Source organism: Malurus melanocephalus, unplaced genomic scaffold (genome assembly GCF_030028575.1).
Source record: "Malurus melanocephalus ecotype Western Australia unplaced genomic scaffold, MMel_1.1 scaffold_1, whole genome shotgun sequence".
Lineage (NCBI taxonomy): Eukaryota > Metazoa > Chordata > Aves > Passeriformes > Maluridae > Malurus > Malurus melanocephalus.
Window position 1 is genome coordinate 4037158 of NW_026623233.1, and position 18298 is coordinate 4055455.

At 36.8% G+C, this 18298-nt stretch overlaps 1 protein-coding gene across 1 annotated transcript in view; it reads left to right on the forward strand.

The window, feature by feature from the left end:
• PUDP (pseudouridine 5'-phosphatase) overlaps window positions 1-18298 on the forward strand; it is a 68227-nt gene that overhangs the window by 13040 nt on the left and 36889 nt on the right. Inside the window, exon 2 of the mRNA XM_057389963.1 lies at window positions 12676-12894. Within this exon, the coding sequence (XP_057245946.1) occupies window positions 12676-12894 (219 nt within the window). The remainder of the gene's footprint in view (window positions 1-12675; window positions 12895-18298) is intronic.

Here is an 18298-nt window from a genome sequence, read left to right on the forward strand (position 1 = left end):
GCAGAACTGAGGCAACAGGGAAGAAAGATTGAGGGAAAGTGGAATGACTTCTAGTTCAGTTCTCAGTATCTCTTTTTATTTTTATGACATTACTCATATGGAACAATGAAATGATGAACTGAAATTTCTTGCACTCTTTGAGTCTCTAAACACATATTTTTATTTCATTTAGAAGGATACACAGCTGTGTTTTTTTCTAAGCTGTCACGCTCAAGACAGACTTATAACATAGTATTTCCATTTTGTCCATAACCACTCTAGCACAAGAAGATTCAGCCTCTCCCCTTTGAGATAGCTGAAAATATAACCCTAATAGCTACTGTCAGAGAGTCTCCTTCCAGCTTTCTATTTTTCCTGTAGTCCTCATGTGAATTGGGTTCACTGGCATGTTAGTGAGATTCTCTCTCTCAACCTTTTTGCAATCACAGTATTCTTTCAGGATTGTAGTGTGAGTAAGTTTTATGTCTTCTTATAAAACATCTCTGATACAGTTTTATTATTTTCTGCACGTTTTAAACAAGAAATAGTAGTGTTTAGTTTAAATGGATTTTGATGTTTGAAGACCTTACCCTCGTTTAAAGTTGTCATAATGTGCTAAAATAATACAAGGTCAGTTTGACCCGAGCATGGGAGTTAAGATTTCTCGATCATCTCCTCTTTGCCAAGGAAATTGCACTCTTAGAAAAGCTTTAAAAGCTAAAATATTTTACTTGGAAGTGGCACTGGATCTAGTGCTTCAACCTTTAGGTACCTGATATGTGCCAAATTTTTAAGTGTTGTCTGTATCACTTCTAATACAATAAAATGTGAAGTTGTTACAATCTAACTATTGAGAAATGCCTCTATCCAAATTAAGGTGCAAGCAAGATCATATGCCAAAGTCAATAGTATAGATTTGATTTAACAGTAAAATGTAAGGTAGAGAGAAGAAATAGAAAAGAGACAGACAGATGAAGCAGAATGTAGTCACCACCTGTGGATCCAGCAGCGTCCCCTCGGTCCTTCTTCTCCGTGGGTTCCTTGGTGGTGAGGGTCCTGAGGTGGTTCAAAACTTTTCACTATTTATACATTTTAGCAAACAATTAATTAATGCACATTGACTACATAGTTCTGTTATTCTATTGGTTAACCGATTCACTCATTTCTAATGCTAATTAATCCCAGGCCCAGTCTTTGTTTCGAGTCAGTGGGTTCTGATCTCCCCCTGCTGGACTTAGTCTGATTTGATTTCAGCCCAGTTGCTTGCTTGGTTTTCCTTGTCCATTATCAGCGATATAATCTTCTCCCCTAGCCTCGTTTATCTCTAGTCTGAGATAACACTCAGACAATAGTATCACTTTTATCTTTTCTCAAGTTCCCATCAGGTGGCTTAATTTGCCAAGTCCAAGTTCCAGGAACCAGTTCAGGTATATTCATATGAGAGGCCTGTCAGTGGTTGCAGATGAGCAATTGCTTCTTTGCACAGTTTGCCACAATGGGCAGAATCCTTCAGTGGTAACAGTGTTTGAGGCAGGCAGCAATGATTTGTAGGTCCTTACAGTGGCGTAGAGGTTGATGAAGTTTTTTGCAGATGAATGTCCTTGGGGTGGTTTCAAACTGAGGTGATTTGAAACACCTTTCGCTGGTATTTTGCATCAGATGTTTAATTTTCAAGTGTCTCTTCCACATTTTAGAGGAACTGTAGTTGATGCCTCATATTTGCAGTTTTTTAGGCTTCCTCATCAATCTCACATCTTCCATATTAAGTAGAGATTTTATATGACGGRAGTTAGAAATTTTGAGCAGTACTTTTCACAACAGAAGGCTAGCTTAAAATATTCTGGTAMAATTTTCCAGTTAGTGAAAGCTAACATAATCTATTTTTAGTGTGGTTGTCTGTCCTAGTATTACTAGGTAGACTAGATCACCTATGCAGAGAGGCTAAAGCCTTTCAGCAAAATTTCTAATACACAGTAGGAAGAAAACTGCAACTCTTCAACAGCAGGACTGAGAACTAGTGTGTAAATACTCACAGAGAAAGTGAGTGCTATTAAAAAAAAAACATTATTCTGTACTAAACTCTGTAAGTGGCTGTTTATTGGGGAATATTGTTACGTAGTACTGATACAGTCTGACTGCACTTCAATAGCAGACTGGCTTAATTTCCCGTGAATAGAAGTTCCTTTTGCCATATGAGGTGTCCTCAGTACACAGCATCTGTGGTTCAGGTTCTGGRGTACAATGGTATTTTAGCTCAGAAACACAAAAGCATTGTGTATTGGATGGACCTATGAGCAGCCTAATCTAGTGAAATGTCTCTGTCAGGGGGGTTGGAAKAGGTGGCATTTGAAGGGTCCCKTTCAACCTAAACCATTCTATGGTTTACGTACTTATATCTCAGAGGGTTTGATGGGGCTTAGTTAAAAGCTTTTATGGCCTAATACAAGTTTGATTTAATCCTGCCAATTATAAACAAGCTGATTATATTCTAAAGCAAGTTGCAGTCTTCCAGTATTTCTGTGCTTTTACCCATGGTGCTGGGAAACAAAAATACCATCATTTGTAATAATTCTAACTTTGCATTGTCTTCTTTGGGCTGCAAGCTGTATTTGATCAAAGATTCAGCTAGAACTGCTGAGTCTGGAGGCAGGACAACTCTTGCTGTCATGTGAGACTTCTCAGTACTGTGTGAGAGTGGCCCTCTACTCTGATCCTCACACCCACATGGGAGGTGAGGCCTGTGGTCATGCATCTTCAGAGAAGCCTATGGCTCACCTGTGTGGAAGTTGACTGTTACATCGTGTTGGAAGTTCCTTTTATTGTTACYTATATAATGGGTTTGAGGTTTCTTCTACAGTTTTCAGTCATTGCAGCTCATCAGACATTCAGTTTGCTGTATCACACTTGCCTCATGAATCTCAAAGGTCTGATTCTTTTTTGTGTATTTTAGATTATAGTTAGGATAAGGAGTTAATAATACAACTATTAAAGAATTATTATGATCAGGTCTTCTGCAGTATTTCTGACACTTTGCTCTTGAGTGTAGATAGCCAGCCATGATGAAATGTCCTTGCTCTTGGAAAATCAAGCTAATTGATGATGTTTGATTTTCTGCTCTTGGAGTTATCACCCCAGAGAAATAGTTCCATCAACAGATTTGCCTCAAAAATTGTAGGCACTTTTGAGTGCCTACAAATCTCTTCTGGGTAGAAGAGATTACCTTTATTAATCTGTAGTTCCTTACACTTTCTCTGTGGTAGTATGTTTGACATATGGCTGCAATTAAGTTTAGAACATTGTCCAAGGTTACAGTGGAAAAGTAACGGTTTTGTGTTTTGCTGAAGTCACTCTGTCTTTTTATATGTTTCCACTGTTGAGGAAACAGACCTTTTGACAGTATTACAGAAAGTGATTCAGGAACATGTGACGCTGAAAGTTGAATGTCTTGAATTTGCAATTTGATCAAGTCTTTATACATATATATATAATCTCTCTTTCTGAGAATATATAGATGCTCTCAGAAAGACAAAAGCTTTCTGAGTAGAGGGTGGGCTTCAGGGTGGCTTCTGTGAGAAGATGCTGGAAGCTTCCCCCATGTCTGACAGAGCCAGATCCAAGGCCAGCCAGATCCAAGGCAGACCTGCTGCTGGCCAAGGCTGAGCTTATTAGGGACAGTGGAAGCACCCCTGGGAGAAGAGATTTAAGAAGGTGAAGAAAACSTGCTGAGCAACAGCAGCCAGGACAGAGGAGCTGGAATATGTGAGAAAAACAGGCCTGCAGACCTCGAGGTCGGTGAAGAAGGTGGGGGAAGAGGGCTCCAGTTGCTGGAGGAAAGAGCAGCAGAGATGKGTGATGAACTGACCACAGCCTTTCTTCCCTGTTCACCTGTGCCACTGCAGAAGAAGAGGTAGAGAACTTGGGAATAAAGCTAAGGTCAGGAAGAAGGGACAGGTGTAGGGGTAGGTATTTTAAGATTTAGTGTTCTTTCTTATTCGCTTACTCTGATAAAATTTCCCAAAATTGTGCCTGTTTTGCGCATGACAATAACTGCTGAGTGATCTCTCCCTCACCTCATCTTGACCCTTGAGTCTTTTGTTATATTTTCTTTCCCTTGTCCAGTTGAGGAGGGGAATGACAGAGCGGCTTGGGGCTCCAGTGGGTACCTGGCCCAGGCAGGGTCAACTCACCAGACTCTTAATTAAGAAGAGACTTCTGCAGACTAACACAGTGACCCTTCTGGTTTCATCTACCTTGTGTGATCATTTTATACAAGTGCCTTAGAACATCTGTCAAAACAACTTTTTAAACCTTGTCTTTCATTCCTTGGGCCAGTGAACTGCTGCTCTGTGTTGTCTGAACTGCTGCTCTGTGTTGTCAGCAATATATCAAGAAGAGGAGGTGCTCCCTTGGTGAAAAGCTAACTTCCGTGTGAACATGCTATGAGCTGTTAGGGTGTTCAGAGCTGGTAATTGCTCCTGTAGTTGAGAGCATTGCTTGTATGAATTTCCATGGTGTAGTAACTCATATACTAATGACAGTGTAACTGTTACCTGACTTGAGTGTCCCCAATACATGTTTTAAAAAGCTATGTCACTGAACTGCAGATTTCCACCCAACAAGCAGGGTTTTGCAAGTACCATATCAACTGCTGTTTGCATAGTTCCATCTTTAATGCAAAAAAGAGTGTGTGAGAGACTAAGAAAGCAYATCAGGCAGTTTTCTGTGGACCAATAGCTTTTCTGTTTTTAAACTAATGAGTTGCTGTCAGATGGTGCTTAATAAGTACAGTTTTAGAACGTTTTGTATTAAGTCATATATATTGCCTGCTATTTCAAGTTGAAATTCCTCATRCTCTGGTATTGAAGTACAGTCTTCTGTTTATTGTTTCATGAGCTATTTTGCATTGGTGCCACAGTATTTGTTTACAACTCCACACCAGAAGAGAGTTTGCATGCTTTATTCGTAAACTGTTTGTTTCCCTTCCCTGTGGCATTAAAAAAGAAGGATAAGGTGTATATGTGAATACAAGATAGCATTATRCCTGTCTGTTCTATTAATGTAAACTTAAACCTTTTGAATTTTTCAGAAGTGTCTTTCTCTCCTCAAAATACCACGTTTCTCTGCATATAAAATGAGAAATTGGCTTCATCTGTAGCTGCCGTTGAAGGAATTCGCACAGTAATATAAGTCCAGAGGGGCAAATATGTGGTACTCGTTTGGGAACAGTTCCATGCAGCTGCTATTGTCTGAGCATATACTTTCTTTTTAAACTTGTTAGCAATGGCTTGAATTCATGGTGGGATGTCTCATATTAGCGAAGGGCAAACAGACTGAGAGCACCAAGTTAGGCAGTGGCAATGTGTTCCTCTGGACCTGGTAAAGTAATCACAATGTAACATGTTGTTCATCTACCTTGAACTGTGCTTATATTAATATTCAAGTACAACAGAGAAAAAGAAGTAGGTTTACAAAAACTAAAGCTCCATAATAGACTTACATCTGCTCCTTACTGAAATGAATAATGGATCTTTTCAGTGAGTTTTTCTCTGTGTTAATCAAAACTACAATGATTTACAAATCATTATTGAATTAAATTGGAAAAAGGATTTTTAATTTTCATCTATTATAGTAATTATTTTCTTTATCTTTAGAAGTTATGGTTTATCAGTCATGTAAAATGATTTACTGAACAACTTGCTCTTTATAACTGGCTTATTATGATTTTCAAGTAGCCATTTGGTGCTTGTGATGTTTATTTTAATATGTGCTTCACCTTCCTTTAACTTCCAGAGAAAAATAAGATGAACATAAGTGGTACTGGTTATGATATAAAAGGTGCAAGACATGAGTACAACAGCAGTATTTCCCTTGGTTTGGTGGTCTAGACTGCCTTTAGGTTCAGCGTGCCTGGTTGGGTACATCAACCTTGACATTTAGGCATGGCTCAAATATTGCACTTGACCTTGCATGAAAGCAGTGCTTATTTCCTCCYGTGACAGTGAAGTGGGTGTATATAAGATTATAAATTTAGATTTCATTTTTCTTCCTAAGCAAATTCATGGGGAAGGAATGGGGGAATACTACACTAAGGAATAGAACATGCCTCTTCCTCATGTACTTTCAATKCTAAACATTTTGAACCACATCCCTTTAATGAGCCCTTAAGTCAAGAGACTTCAGGTTGATTTGTATTCACTGGCTAGTACTCATCATGAGTTTTATTCTTTAAAAGACACTTTTGCCTGTAACRCACAGGCAAAAGTTTTATACAGTGTTATTCATGCACTGTATAAGTTAAAATATAAAAATATGTGCTTGTATGCTTTATATATAGATACAAGCATATAAATGGTTTATCTGTATAAAAGTGTATGTATGCATATAACATAACAGCCTAACAAATGTCAGAGGATCTTATGGATTGAAAGACTGAGTTTCATTTTCTGAACTAGTGCTGTTACACTTAGGCTGTTGTGCAGAAGATAATTTCTGTTGCCTGCCTTCTTCATCCCCACTGTTACTGGGCTGTTGTAACTGATTTTGTGGTCAGCTGTTAAATTGCTGTATTTTTCTCTTAGTGGCCATCATGGGTAACCATAGTCATGCATTTTTAAACTGCATGGTAATAAAGTGTGAATGGAAGTGTGTTGAGGGGGAAGTGCAAGACTGACCTTTTGACACAAATTGCAAGATAGTTGTCTACTATAGATGGTTTATTTAAAAAAAAAAAAAATAAGACCTCCTTTATTTTCTGTTTGCTTCAGCTCTAATTTTTGAGTGATTCTGGGTGGTTTAAACTAGTTTTTGCAATTTCAGACCTGCTTCAGTATACTTGCTAGGATTTTGCATTACTCGTATTGGTTTTATCTGTCTTGTTTGACTTCTGATTCCTTAAGAGGAAAGTTTCAGCTTCTCTGAAAGAAATAAGGGAGAAAGAAGAATGGGGAATGAGTTATGCCCAGTGCATTATTCAGTGGCATAGATTATTGCTCCTTCCATGACAATTTTTGGTTTTGTGCTTTTCGGGGTCTTTGAGTCTTTTTTGAGATGGAGCTGTAATTTAAAAATAGTGGTTAGTAATACCGTGATTCTTTCTTTGTTGTGTTAAGAGGATGGTTCTTGTTCCATTATAAATTTGCTGTTCAGAGGCCGTTGGTTTCCCATTCTTTTCTCTTTTCTTGCTTACCAAAATTATCAGTAGAGTCTTGCAAATTTGGGGATAGCCATGTGGCTATCTTGCCAGTTGTGTTTCCTTAAAACCTGTGATAGTCCACATACCATTTGGAAATGTGTTGAACAACTCACTGTTYGATACTCACATCCTCAGTTGTTGAAATCCACATATTTTAAGAACTGGTTCATTTGTGTAAGTGAATGAGCTAAGAGCAGGTACTGCCTGTGGGGAGAGATGTAGAATGGCAAGATTGATGAGAGATCTCTTTGGAGTGTAGAGACTTACTGAAAGATATCCRTACTCTGGCTTTCATGCAGTGCTGCAGCATTTGTTATACTCCTGAGTCTCACAGACTTGACACAACTGGTCACTGAGCTGCTCAGCCGTGYGTTTGTGTGCTTGGGAGGGAGTGGAAGAAGAACCGTGATACGTGATTTTGTTGATGTTGAAATAGGTGGATGTGAGGAACCATGATTGAGTTTGTGATACTCTGGACTAGACACAGCTAAGTGTTTCTGATAGGAAATCCGTCATTATTTCGGCATTGGCATTACTGTAAATCCCATGTTCTTTAACACTATTCAGTTGATACTGTGGGAGAATAAACACAAAGGCCTTTGTTATRTCAAGAAATGAGAGAAAATGTGAATGTCATTACTATAACTCTGTATGTAGAAGAAATATCTTATCTTGATTGATCTACTCCTGATTGCTCCCATTTCAGCTCTTGTATAGATTTGTTTGCAAGTTAACACTTTATACTGTGCTGAATGTCACCAAATGAGTTACAAAAAGCAAAAGAAAAATTCACACTTCTATAATTATATTCTGTTTTATAATTATATTTATCTCTTGTCCCCCCACTGAGCATTTCAGTAATTTGTATGTTTTTTTTACCTGATGCATACCCTAAAGAGATTAAAGGAATAATGTGAAAGACTGATAGGAAAGCAAAATGATAGTCACGTATGTGTTCATTCAGTATTGATGGTGACAAAGTCTAATGAGTTTTTCTCAGTCCTGGGCCAACATTTTAGTAAAAATTACTAACTGTGTTTGAATTTGGCTAAATTAAATAATTAAATRCTGAAAATGGTTCTCTTTTACACTTGAACAGAAATCTGTCTCATAGGTATGGACATAAGAAACCTGTTACTTAACTTAAAATTCTTCTCTTTAACCATTTTTTTATCCCTAAAAAAAAAAAAAAAAAAAAAAAAAAATGGGAGAGAGAAAAAGAAAAATCTTGCAGACTTCAGTTATCCAGGGTCTGATTTTGAATTACTGAAATATACGGAATGCACACAATTAAAACTCTGTTTAAGGTGGTCTAGACTCCTAGCAGAAGGATAAATCATAGTTGTATTTCATCTGGGTAGCTTAATGCAAAATTGAGATGGGTTATTGAAAAAATAACTCAAAACTAATGATTATGATAAGCTATGGCTAAAAGGAGGTTTCATGCTTACTAATCTCATCTTGATAAACTAGAGATTATTTTGCAATAACAATATCATAATACTAAATTTGAAGTTGTATAACCTGAAAAAAATGGAATTCCATATTCATGAGGTGATAATTTTCTATCTTAAGCTGTCTCTTTTTTTGTAAGTAAGTGATAAAGATGAGGTTTACGTACTGTTTTGATGTTTGCTATACCCCCAGCATAGGTAGGTCTGCACATCTAATTGAGGCTCTGCAGTGATTTGAGTAGATTATGCACTCCAGATAGTCACTGCGGTGGGTTGCCAAGTGACCTGTAGGTCTTTCTGAATACATGTCAGCATATTTTTGTGCCAGATCACAAATTGAGTAATCCAGTGCCTCTGCCATTCCTGTCACTTTATTTGTATTTATTGTGACTGGCTTTTGCACACTGTAAATGGTACCAGTGGAATTGACTGTGCTTTTATATAGAAGAAGGGTCACTATAAAAATGACTAGAAGATGATATGTGACTAGGGAATAAATAGTACTCATTCCCAGTGAAATGCAGYGAGTGCGTGGACATTATGTTGTCCTGATAATGTCCATGTAAAAGATGTACAAGAGGTACATCTATAAATAAAAAGAGTATTTTGAAAGCTTATACATTTACTGGAAATTGCAGGAGCTAAAAATTCTTGTTTTTCTTTCCCATTGTTGGAACAGGCCACTCCCACATGTCCTGTTGAGTTCTCAACTTGTATTCCTGATAGAGGCTAGCAGCTGAGGCTGCATTCACTTGCTGAAATGTGTGAGTGTGAAACACTTGATGCTGTAGAGCATCTAGCTTCTCATGCTGTAAAGTGTTAGCCTTGCCCAAATCACCTTTTTGACATCAGATGTGTGCAGATGACTTGGACATACCAGAGTAAATACCTGTAGTTGCCTGTAATTAGGCACTTGAGTGGAACTTCTAATTCCTCTTGCTTGTTTCATTTCATCAATGAGTTTTACTCATATGTAGAAGTTAGATATAATTTCCTGTGTGTAGTAGMTTTATGGCAGTATGAAATTATGCTTCACTGGTATGTTTCAAATATAATAGATCCTTTGAACTATGTGTAGTTTCTTCCTTGTTACAATAATGAGAAAGCTTACCTGCCTTTTTTGAGATTGCTCCTTTCSAATAGGAATAAGAAATCTTGAAGTTGTATCATTGTTCAGTATTTATTTACTGCTCTTTAATTATAAGGGGAGCACAGATCTTCCTTTGTCTTCAGTCAAAAGAAACATGTCCTTATCTTTTATACGTATGTAGGAAATGCAACTTTATCATCAGTGAACTCAGATTTCAGTTGAATATTTTAGAGTGTATATGTGCCTAATTTTTTCATCAGATTTCAGATTTTATTTGTTTTGTAGTGAAACATATCTGAGCAAGTAAAATATCCATACCTGTGCTTTTGTCATATATTCATGAAAATTAAAATAATGTAGATTCTCAAGCAATACAAATATGTAGAATCCTACAAGAGGTCATGAATCTTGAAATTATGGTAATTTTCATTGCAACTATATCTGTGTCCAGAATCCAAATGCTATGACTTAAGGCAGAGTGAAAATGATCTCTTTGAAGGAAAAGTTGAAGGTTTGTAAGCCATGTCTTTTAACTCTAGTTAATCAGGGGAGGGAGGGAAAGAAGGCTCCTAACATCCTGCTTGTTGAAGCATATACAGTTCTTTGCAGTATATTTAAGTTAAATGAAGGCAGGGTTCAAATATGATGTGTTGACTAGTTTGGGGGTATTCTTATTTGTTTGATTTGTGGTTTGTTTCATTTCTCAGCACCTTGGAAACTTAAGTTCTAGCACAGTGGGAGTAAGCAATTACTTGTTTTGATAGGTGTGACTCAAACTTAAGCGAGTTCTCTTCCATTGACAAACTGTTGTATTGCATAAAAGACTGCTTTTAGGCCTGCAACCTGGACATCACTAAGCTTTTTTTAAGGAAAATAAATAAAATTCCATTCACAAGTCAGCTAAGTAWTATATAAAATGCAGGAGGCTATTGAGGGTAATATATTTAGCTATAGAGTTTAACCTTTCACTCTCAAATAGATTAARCATAATCATTGCAGAGACCCATAGGAAAATTTTCACATTCTTGATTTTTTTTTCCTTGCTTTGTTTTAATTCTGCTTAGCTTGCTATGTACTATTCGGTAGGATGAGGATTGATTTTCAGTTTCAAATTTAAACTTACGGAAATAATTTTACTGAAGGGGAAGGAAGGGACATAAGTGAGGGACATAAGACTGGGTGAGTCTGAGATAAAAAAGAAAATCCAGTTTATTAAAAAAAAGTGAGATCTGTTAACTTTAAAAATTGCATTCTTAATTCCCTTTCCTAGAGTACCACCTGGCATTTTCATGAAAACTAGAGGAATTTTTGTTATTGTTCTTTTTTCTTTTTTCTTTCCTCATCTTAGCATGCTTAACTCTTTTCAGAGCCCATTTGCCTGTGTTTCTGCTGTGATACCTTTCCTCTGTGTTTGTGAGGTCTCCAAGATCACTTGTAATTTTTTTCTCCTAAGTGTGGTTGTTTGAATAGCAGTCACAAAGAGTAGTACAGGTTGCGGGTTTTTTTGTTTCTATTTTCAAGGTAAGAGGTTYCTGTGAACCCTTTGCTGCCCGGTCGAACACTCGAGACAAGTATGTTGGGTCGTTTATCTGATCTTTTGGCTCAACATCCCCTCTAGTTACTGAAGGGAGACATGGACTACAGCACTCTGGCAGGTGGCAGAGAATGTATTCTGCTCTGCTGTATATTCACATGATGGTGAAATGGGCCCTGTGTTTCTCATTTGCTTTCAGATCAGAATCGTCTGCTGATCTCAGGATGAGAGATCACTGTGGTGAAGCAGGGAGCATTTGTCAGACTGCAGGGGAGGTYTCAGCATCTATTGTAGTTGTGGGCTCTGTGCTTCTTTCTTCAGACTGTTTTCTTCATAGTATCTRTGTTTAAGCTTAAAGTTTATCATTCCTGAATAATTCTTAATGTGTTCAGAAAGTAAAGCGGTATCCACATGAATAATTTCACTATTTTATTATCTTCATTAAAAGAGCAACTTCTTTCTTTCCTTGCGTTTGCCTTTCATTGCTAAAGTGACAGTACTAAACATATCTTTAGAGATACAGAAGGCAAAGACATGCATGAGAAGGAAATTAAAACATAGGTTAACAGCAATAGCTGACTTTTCAAAGGAGACTACTTAAAAAGATAAACATACTGATAGAAAAGCCACTGTGCGAGATCTTTGCTGAAATGAAGCTGAGAGCTGAAAGTACATTTCTTCCCCTATTACTGTTAAATTAAATGTTAATGACCTTTTTCAAAAAATTGTTGGGGGAGGAAGGGAGGAAAGGAACGATTGTTTGTATTTWAAAAAAATAGTTTTAAGCCTGAAACCACCTTTGACATATAAGCTGATAGTATCACTGCCAAAATTCAGTTTGAAGTTTACCCTTATCTGAAATCTGCTAGAAATACAAATGGGTGTGTTTTGCTTGAGTAATCCCTTGTAAATGCAGTGGTGCCAGCAGCACTGTAATAATGACTGTAATGTCTTTGAAGGCACTCAGAAGCTTCCGCTCAAAGACACTCTTAAATAATTAAATCTTTTTTCTTTTTTCAATTTACATGGAATATGTAATAACTTCCCCCAAGGACCAGATTTTCTTCCTTCCTTTCTTTCTCATGAAAAGCATAGGGTGTTTTAATTTAAAGAACTGCTTTCTAAGTTCAATAGTAAAGAAAGGTGGTGGAAGAGCAGGTCCAGATTGTTATTTGTTGAGACCCTTAGTTACCTTTTCTTTATTCAGAAACGCCAGCTTGAAAAACCTGTGTACCCTCTGAGGTGATCCTAGAAGCCCTGGTTCCCTCCTCCAAATAAAGGGAGGTGTTTTATCCACTTTGCTATGTGCTCTCTGGCTCCTGCCAGTTCATTCTCTGACCATTTTTGTGGTCCATTTGCAAGACCAGTTGCCTACCTGTCTTTACATAGATTTAATTTTTCTTTTTTTTTTTTTTTTTTTTGACAGATAGCGAGCGTCTCTATACAGTCGTTTTTGAAGAGATCTGTGGACGTTTTGGAAAGGTCTATAACTGGGATGTGAAATCACAGGTTATGGGTAAACAAGCTCTAGAAGGAGCAGAGATTATTCGAGAACTTCTAGATCTTCCAATAACCAAAGAAGAAATATTAAATGAAAGTAAAATTGGGCAGGAGAAGATATTCCATACTGCTGAGTTGATGCCAGGTATGTTTCTTTGCAATATTTATAAATTCTTTATAGAATTATTTAAATGGTAATCAAGGTAGAAATTTGTAACCTCTCTTTGGCAAAGCAGTTGCTCTTACAGATTGTGTTTCACCRCTCTTGTTTTAGAAAATTTACTCAAATCTCCCTATTTACCTGTTAAAGAAGGGTATTTTGCCTGTTAAAGTTGACATTTTTTTTCCCATTTACTTGTAAAAAAAGCCTTTTTTCATATGTTTTAAAAGAACAAAGAAGACTAGATACACGTGCATTAATTCTGTTTGGTAAACTAGACATTCTTTATAATTATTGTTGCCAGCTGTGTTTTCCCTGGCTATGAGCATAGTCTGACTTTGTTAAGCACAGATGCTTTTGCCTTCACATTTTAAAGTATATGAGCGTGCGATTTCTTTCTGTTGGGATTAATATGGCATAACCTGAAAATTGTAATTCAAGAAGAGGGAGGATTTTTCAGGTTATCCTAAGGCAGGTGAGTTTCCTTACCTTCTGAAGATATGTGTCTTCTACCAATGATTGTGCAGGATGTCCAAATGAGTAACTTCAATTAGGTAACTCAAGATAAGCAAGGGGATAAATCTTGCCTGTAGTGTGAATGCATACTTCTGTATTCAATTGCATTTAGATCTGAAATGCTTAGAGAGAAATCCTCAGCCATGCAATACTATCAGCACCTAAAGCTAGGATTGCTGCCAGCTTTATGTATAATATTAAACTTTCTGGAGCAAATATCAATAGTTTATGAAGAAAAAAAAAGAGGAGGAGAGGAATATAAAAAAATATTAGAAGTGAAATAACTTCATGTAACTGTATGTTTAACAGTTATAWTTTTTTCTCTTTGAACATATGCTCTTTTGTTCTGACAATCTCTGCAGCACATTACGTTTTTTGGTTTTAGTTTCTTTTTTATACCTAGTTTCATAATGCATTAAGAGGATGAAAGTTAGAACTATGGCATATGTTAGGAATAAATAATAAGCAGCAAAAATAAAAGATGTGATTTGTTTCAACAGCTTAAAAAACTTTACTATGTTGTGTGTCCAACTTACTTAGTTATATGTCTAACTTAGTTATCTCTCTATATCTTTTATATGCAAGATTTTTCAGTTTGCATCTCTATGACTTGGAGATCCACCTGAAACTGTAAGCCTAGTTAAACTTATGAGAAAAAAAACAAGAAAGTTAAATTTATGTGKTTTTCATTTTTCATGTCAAACTTCTAGGTCTAACTTTTAAAATATATCTTTTACAAGTCAAACAAAAATAAACCTTGTCTGGATTTAGAAAATGCCAGATGAACAGACTGGGTAAAATGTTAGGTAGCACAGTAAGGAGTTGCTGTAAAAAGACAACCCGAGTAATAGATGCTATTAAGTGGCTATTCTGTGCCTGCTGAAGGTTGTGATAATGTGGTTTGAGCTGTCTTGAACAGAGTTAGAAAGGTGATGGAACAGATTAGCCAAAGGAAACATGAATTTTTGTGCTGTTTCTGCCTTCAAAAAGTGAATTTTCAGCTCACTGAAGCTCTACTACCGTGGATGAAACAAGCAAAATTTGTACTTTACTGGAAAAGCAAGTAAACATTCTCATCAGCCACCTGTTCAGCTGATTATCTTTTAAGTTCAAATGAATACACATTATAACTTTTTTCAGGCTATTTTCTGAAGTAGAATTAATGTGAACTAGAATACTTCATGTTCAGAGGCCATTGTGGAGAGCARAGGCATCCTCGGTCACTAAAGTGATGTGATCTGTACTTTACTTGGTCACAGCATATGAGATAGAAGCTGAATTGCCATGAATTTTAAGAAACTGGGTTGATGTCAGCTACTAAGCTAGAGGAAAGTGGCTCCAGCTACTTACTATTTAGCTTCTTTAAGAACTGTTCTCCAGTTAACAGATTTTTTAATCCAATTCTTCTGTCCTTTTGTRTCTTCGGAAGATGTTTATTAATGTAATCCTTGTGGAGTTATTCTACAATCACTTGATGTTCTTTATTTAAGAAAAGGCTTCTTGCATGTGTTGTGCAAGATGTAAGACTGTGCTGACATTTTGAGTTTGCAGTGTTCTCTGACTAAACTGGTCTTTCAGATGGTTGCAGGTAAATACAGGAAAGTAAAAGTTAATTTTCATACTAATGGTGTAAGATGACTCTGAAGTGCTGTGTCTCTGGCCACTTTTTGACAGTTAATAGACACATGAGGTTCTATTTTTCGATCAATTTCTAAAGTTTGTCCAAAAAATTTGATTGAAAATTGATCTGGTGGAGAGCAATGCTAAACAGTGACCAATGAGTCAAAAAAAGTGACTCAAAGAAAGTAGCACCTTTTCAGAATGAGCTGTGCACATGGTCTTGCCTAAGATGATAGCTCTRTAAATTCCTAAATCAAGTAAATGACAGGTATGTCAGTGATGGTTAAGGAGAGTATGGAAGTTGAATGAATATTTAATTGGCAGAGTGGTTCTTTATCTGACAGGTTATAGAAACCTGTCCTGGTTCTGACTGAGATGGAGTTTATTTTCTTCTTAGTAGCAGGTGCAGTGTTGGATTTAGTACAAGAATAAAGTTGATAACRCACTGATGTTAAAGTAGTGCTTACTTCAAATCAAGGAGTTTTCATTTTCTCTTGCTGTACCAGTGAATAGGTATACAATAAGCCTGGAAGGAGCGTGGCTGGGACAGCTTGTCTGCACTGGCCAAAGGGATATTCCATATCATGGCACATCGGGCCTAGTATAGAAACTAGGGGCTGTTACCCAGGAGAGGGACCAGTTGTGGATTGAGGATAGGCATCAGTCAGCAGATGGTGAGCAACTGTGCTTTCCATCACTCTTAGGTTTTACCTCTCTCTCCCCCTCTCCCTTTTGTTTTACAACTGGTAGTATTGRTATTATCATTATTACTTTGTTTTGATCATTAATATGTTCTTATTTCAACCCACAAGTTACTTTTTTTTGTGATTCCTCTTCCCATCCCACCAGGGAGGACACGTACTAAGTGAGAAGCTGTGTGGTACTTAGTGTCCAACTGGGGTTAAATCATGGCACAAGCTGTATGACAGGAATACCACTTAATGTGCAACACCTCTGAACCATTAGTGGTTGAAAACAGTATTTTGTCTATTTCAGTATGGCCAAAGTGACAGACCAGCTTCAATACATTAGGCTGTGGTCAATTCTAAGAAGAGGCTACATCCATTTCTAATATGGAATTTTCTCATGACTATTTGAGGTTTTTTTCACAGTCACATTTATTTTTAGTTCTGAAACAATCTTAAGGAATGGTAATTTTGATTCAGTGGAGAAAGAAACGAATCCAAGACAACGTAAAATGACAGGTCTGTCTCTGTAMTGCTTTTCTAAATATTTCTCTCAGAGTACATTGTTATCGACAAGTGTAGTGTAGTAGGCTTTCTGTTTCTGCAAATGCATTTTGAACATTTCTTCATTGCAGGGAAGTACATAGTCCGAAGATGAGGGAATGACAAGTGGAACAGGAGGAARGCATGCATATGTATATTTACCTATACATATATAGGTGTCCTTTTGCATAAACCTAAAATATATGCAGAGTGAGAAAAACTGAACTACAAATTATAAAACTCTCAACAGCTGCTATAAACGTGTCAGGATTATGAAACTACTGCTGTTCTTTCACTGTAGTCTCTGGTTTTTATCTCATCATTATTATCACAAAGTACAGATCCCTAAGCGTTGTGTGACTGTGTATGCCCTTTCAGACATTTTCCATTCCTGGGTTGTTTTACTGGTAACTGGGGTTTAGTTGTTGCACCTCCTGTTCAGCCAGTGCAGAATGTGATGTGCAAGCTATTTTCCAGTTCAAGTACTGTTGATTGTCTCTTGCAGCTATGAGGAGGTAATTTCATACCTCAATTTTAGTACCAAATGAAGCCAGTCAGCATAAAAAGAGAAGAAAACAGCTCAAATTTCAGTGACAATTCACTCCAAATTTCTTTTTTTCTTGAACAGTTCCACTGAACCAGCAGTCTAGTTTGCTTAACTATTGTTTCYTTGATTCATGTTGTGCCCTTGACAGCTAGACAGACTTCCTACCATGGCATCTTTTCTTTTTCTTGCTGTTCTTATTTTAATGGTAGGAAACTCTAGTCAGTCCATGCTGGGCTCAGTGAGCCTGATACCCCTAGAGATCAGCCAATTATCTGCAAACTTAGAATGATGCTTCCTGTTTGGCTGTTATCAAATGTTTGGCCTTTACATAAGTCCTGAAGAACTGCAACCCAAACATGCTTTTATCTGGAAATAAGCAACAGAGTTGCTGGTTCTGAATTATGTAAAATGTAGTACCTATATTCTTTCTATGAGCATGCATGTGTCAGTATGTTCAGACTAAAATGAGAGCAATGATTTGGTTAGTAGGAAGTCTTTCTGACCAGAAGGATCTCTGATACTTTTCAGAGAGCAGTAGATGAGAATATAAAACTCTTTATTAATAGTCATTGTCTTCCAAAGTGAGGAATAGGTTGTTTCCCCCTCCAGTTTTGTAGCTTAGTGAAAGGATAAAATTGCGGATAGCGTGTTTAAACAGTATGTCATAACAAATAAAGAAGCAGGTTTATCAGAGAGTTACGTTTCCATAGTTTCATGAGATTGAGAAAAAGAATAGAAGTGTATCAGTTGGTAGGGACCTATGACTGTCATCTAGTCCATCTACGTGTTCAGGACTGACCAAGTTAAAGCATTCATAGGAATTAGACCTCTGTCACACTATCACCTTCGCAGCAGCAATCCAGATGTCACGTGAGGATTGGGAGCAAGTTTGTATAATTAATAGCATCAGTGATGTGCTTGCAATTGTTGTAGCACCCCTGACTACATTAAAAATATTTTAAAATTATTTTATTTAACTTAACACACAGCAGCTTCTTTTTCTAAGTGAGATTTTTTTTTTTTTGTTGAGTGCTTTTAATTTCAGAGGTTGCTGATGTTTCTTGTAGATTTGTTTTTGTGAATTTAAAGGATTATTGTGGAATTTGCTAGAAATCTATTCAACTTGACAAAGTTCTGAGTGGTAATGTTAATGGTGAGAAAGTGATGAGGGCTTGAAAAGCTCTAGGTTTGGTGTCATATCACATTCATGTGGGAACTGTAAATGATTTTGGAAAAAAAGAAACAGTTTTTTAATACAGAAGCTATATTTATCCTTGAGATTTCCATTTGTGTACAACTGGATGTAAATCATCAAGTCATGCATAATGTATGTACACAGTTAATTTAAACACTGCATAGACCACTTTAGTTTCCTTTAGTCTTTTTCTCAGCAGTAAATCTTTTCTTCCGGATATGTACCAAACATTCTTGGACAGCTTTTTTYTGTGTAACGTTACAGCAGAATGAAGTGGACTTG